Source organism: Populus nigra, chromosome 4 (assembly GCF_951802175.1).
Source record: "Populus nigra chromosome 4, ddPopNigr1.1, whole genome shotgun sequence".
NCBI classification, from domain to species: Eukaryota; Viridiplantae; Streptophyta; class Magnoliopsida; order Malpighiales; family Salicaceae; genus Populus; species Populus nigra.
In genome coordinates, this window is record NC_084855.1 from 9,207,962 (window position 1) to 9,210,933 (window position 2,972).

The window sequence follows — 2,972 nt, forward strand, 5'->3', positions numbered from 1 at the left end:
TCTCGGTCAGTTTTTTGGTCAAAAACTAGTGTTTATAATGAAATAACAGTAAATTTTTAATAAATAGTTTTTTTTTATCTCATTCCAAGTATGATGTTAGCATTTTATTTTTTATGGTTAATTATTTTTTTTTCTAGCTCTATTTAACTTAATTAAGTTAATAATCCAGATTTTTTATATATATTTTTTAAAAAACTCTTAATATTATTTTAGAAAAAAAAATTTATATCTAGTCAGATCTAAGGAGAATTGTCCACACCTCTCCTCACCTTACCACCACCCGTAGAAGTTAACACCTCACCAGTCACCACACCAATTCCTCTCCACATTTCCCACAACCAAACACGACTTCATTTATCCCTCGACCCCTCTCCTCCCCATTTCAAACACAACCCCCCCCCCCCCCCCCCCCCCCCCCCCCAAACAAAAAAAAAATGTCCGACTCTGAAACCACAACCACCGTCTCCACCACTGCACCGCCTCCAGAGGACGATTCATCCGTGACGGATACAAAGAAGCAGGCAAGAAATGCCATTTCCTTTAGCATCTGGCCACTGACTCAACGTACACGCGACTCAGTAATCACCCGCCTAATCGAGACCTTGTCAACGACTTCCGTTCTCTCCAAGCGCTACGGTACCGTTCCCCATGACGAGGCCTCCGAAATCTCCCGCCGCATTGAGGAGGAGGCCTTTTCTGTTGCCACCTCCTCGGCATCGTCGGAGGATGACGGACTCGAGGTTGTCCAGCTTTACTCTAAGGAGATCAGTAAGCGGATGTTAGAGACCGTCAAGGCTCGGTCTGGATCAAGCGCAAATGGTGATAATAGTGCAGCGAAGACGGTGAGTGCTGATGTGACGCCAACATCGGCGGTGAGCGAGGAGGTTTTAAGTTCTGTTGAGACTGAAGCAGGTTGATCTAATTAGGGGTTTTTAGCTTCAAACTTGGTATGTTTTTAGAGTATTTTTTTCCCTTAAAGTTTGGTGTTTATTATATTGAGATCTGGCTGTATTAACTTATGGATTTTGATGGTGATTACTCGATGAAAATAATTTAGTAATAGTATTATCTAGGGTTTATTCTTATTTTTTTAGTTTTTGTGTTTAGTATTTGCTGGTCTATTTTTGATCATGATATCGGCAATGAATTGAAAATCTAGGTCTCATGAACATGTTCATCATTAATCGTTTTAGATGTATGCGCATATAGCACGTGTGTTTGTATGCACTTGCTTGCTCGTGTTAGGGATTTGATTTAACGGTGGGCTTAATGCTGTTTTATGTATTTAACTGTGGTTTCTTATTGATAAGCCCTTGTCTTTGATTTAAGTGCTCAAATTTGTGGCTTTACGGCTTTTCACTTCTACCCATATAGAATTTCAATTGCAGAATTTTATAGAATCTGTTAGAAATAAAATCACTATGCTAGATTGCGGCAGAGCAGTGAAAAATTGAACACGTTGTGAAATGGGAAGAAAGAAAAATGGCTGGGTCATGGAGATTGAACTTAGAGTCTAGAGTACCATTTTTGAAGAATTCAGTGAAGCGATATATAATGATATATAATGCATCGTCCATCTGCAGATTGATGTTTTCTCTTTTTCAGACAACATGATAGGCAAAGGGAAAAAAACTTCCCTTTTCTTAAATTTCATATACATGCTCAGTAATTTTCCCCCCAATTTTAAATATCAATGTTTATCTTATCATAAATGAAAGTAATAAACTTTTGAGTTTAGGAATGGAATTTTAATGTTTGAAAAGAAAGAAATTTTCCATCCTTTTTTTTTTTTTATAAAAGATAGTGATTTTATTGGTGATATAAACTAAATAAATATATCATCATCATCATAGCACAATAATACCAAAAACTAAAACCAGGATTATACTTTATTATATCAAAAGTAAGTTTGACAAAACACTTTATAATAATGGTGAATGATGGTGTTCCAAGTAGTAAGTAGTCTATAGGTTAGAAAAAACTTATTGAAACTTTCTAGCTGGGACCATCAAAGATAAAATCTTTTTTGTATATCAAGTACATAGTCGAGCATAACGAATCACACTACTAGAATTTATTGATAAAAATCTCAACAATCCAAAATATTAAAAAGTGTCAATCTCTATTAAATGATTGTTGTGAGCCAAGGATGTCTTCCATCATCCAGTGTTGGGAGGATCATCTATTAAATGAGCAATGTACCTCATCACATCTTGTGAATCTACAGATTCTTGTAATATTTCTTCGTACAATCATTGGTGTTGTGAGATGTCTAAAAGGAAAACAATTCCTTTCCTTATGAATGGGAAGACATTGTTAAGTCAACCGTTTATTACAAATGCAATTCTCATGGGATGATGTTGTGTACTATAGGCTATAGCCTAATACACATGCTGAGTCTTCAATTACTACCCAGACACGTCAGATCCTTTTGTTTCTCTAATTTCTAGATTGCAAGCTTTCATGGAGGAGTGTGGATATGAAGTCTCTGTGCTGGTTGTTTTTTAAAATAATTGTTCTTTGGAAAGCGGAACTGTGGAAGTTTCAATCGTAGACAATTTTATATTAATAATGTTTTCTATCATCTTTTCTGGTTGATTGAAGTTTAACTTAGTTCCTATATTTATAATTGTTCCTGTATTATGCTTAGTGAATGGAAAGTGTTCTCCTCTCCATTTTTTTCTGCACTATATAATGATCTTTCTGTTTGGCGGTTGTGAGGCAGTTTTCACTTTTGAGAATGGTTAGATCTTAAATGTGCCACCAGTAATATCACTGCAGCACAAAAGGCAGTCATTTTTCGTTGTGTTTTCTGTAATTTAAATCATTTAGTATGGCTGCAGTACAATAAAAAAAAGCCTATCTCATGGTTCTGCGACTTCCACTTCTTCATCTGACATTAATTTATGTTTTTCATATTTATATTTTTGTTTTGACTGGATCCTCCTGGCGTACTCTCAAGCAAATATTTC

At 35.6% G+C, this 2,972-nt stretch overlaps 1 protein-coding gene across 1 annotated transcript; it reads left to right on the forward strand.

The window, feature by feature from the left end:
- Positions 1-413: 413 nt before the first annotated feature.
- On the forward strand, positions 414-1,085 carry LOC133691266 (MFP1 attachment factor 1). The gene has a single exon (XM_062111696.1). The coding sequence runs from the start codon at positions 435-437 to the stop codon at positions 915-917; it is 483 nt and encodes a 160-aa protein (XP_061967680.1). The 5' UTR covers positions 414-434; the 3' UTR covers positions 918-1,085.
- Positions 1,086-2,972: the final 1,887 nt, after the last annotated feature.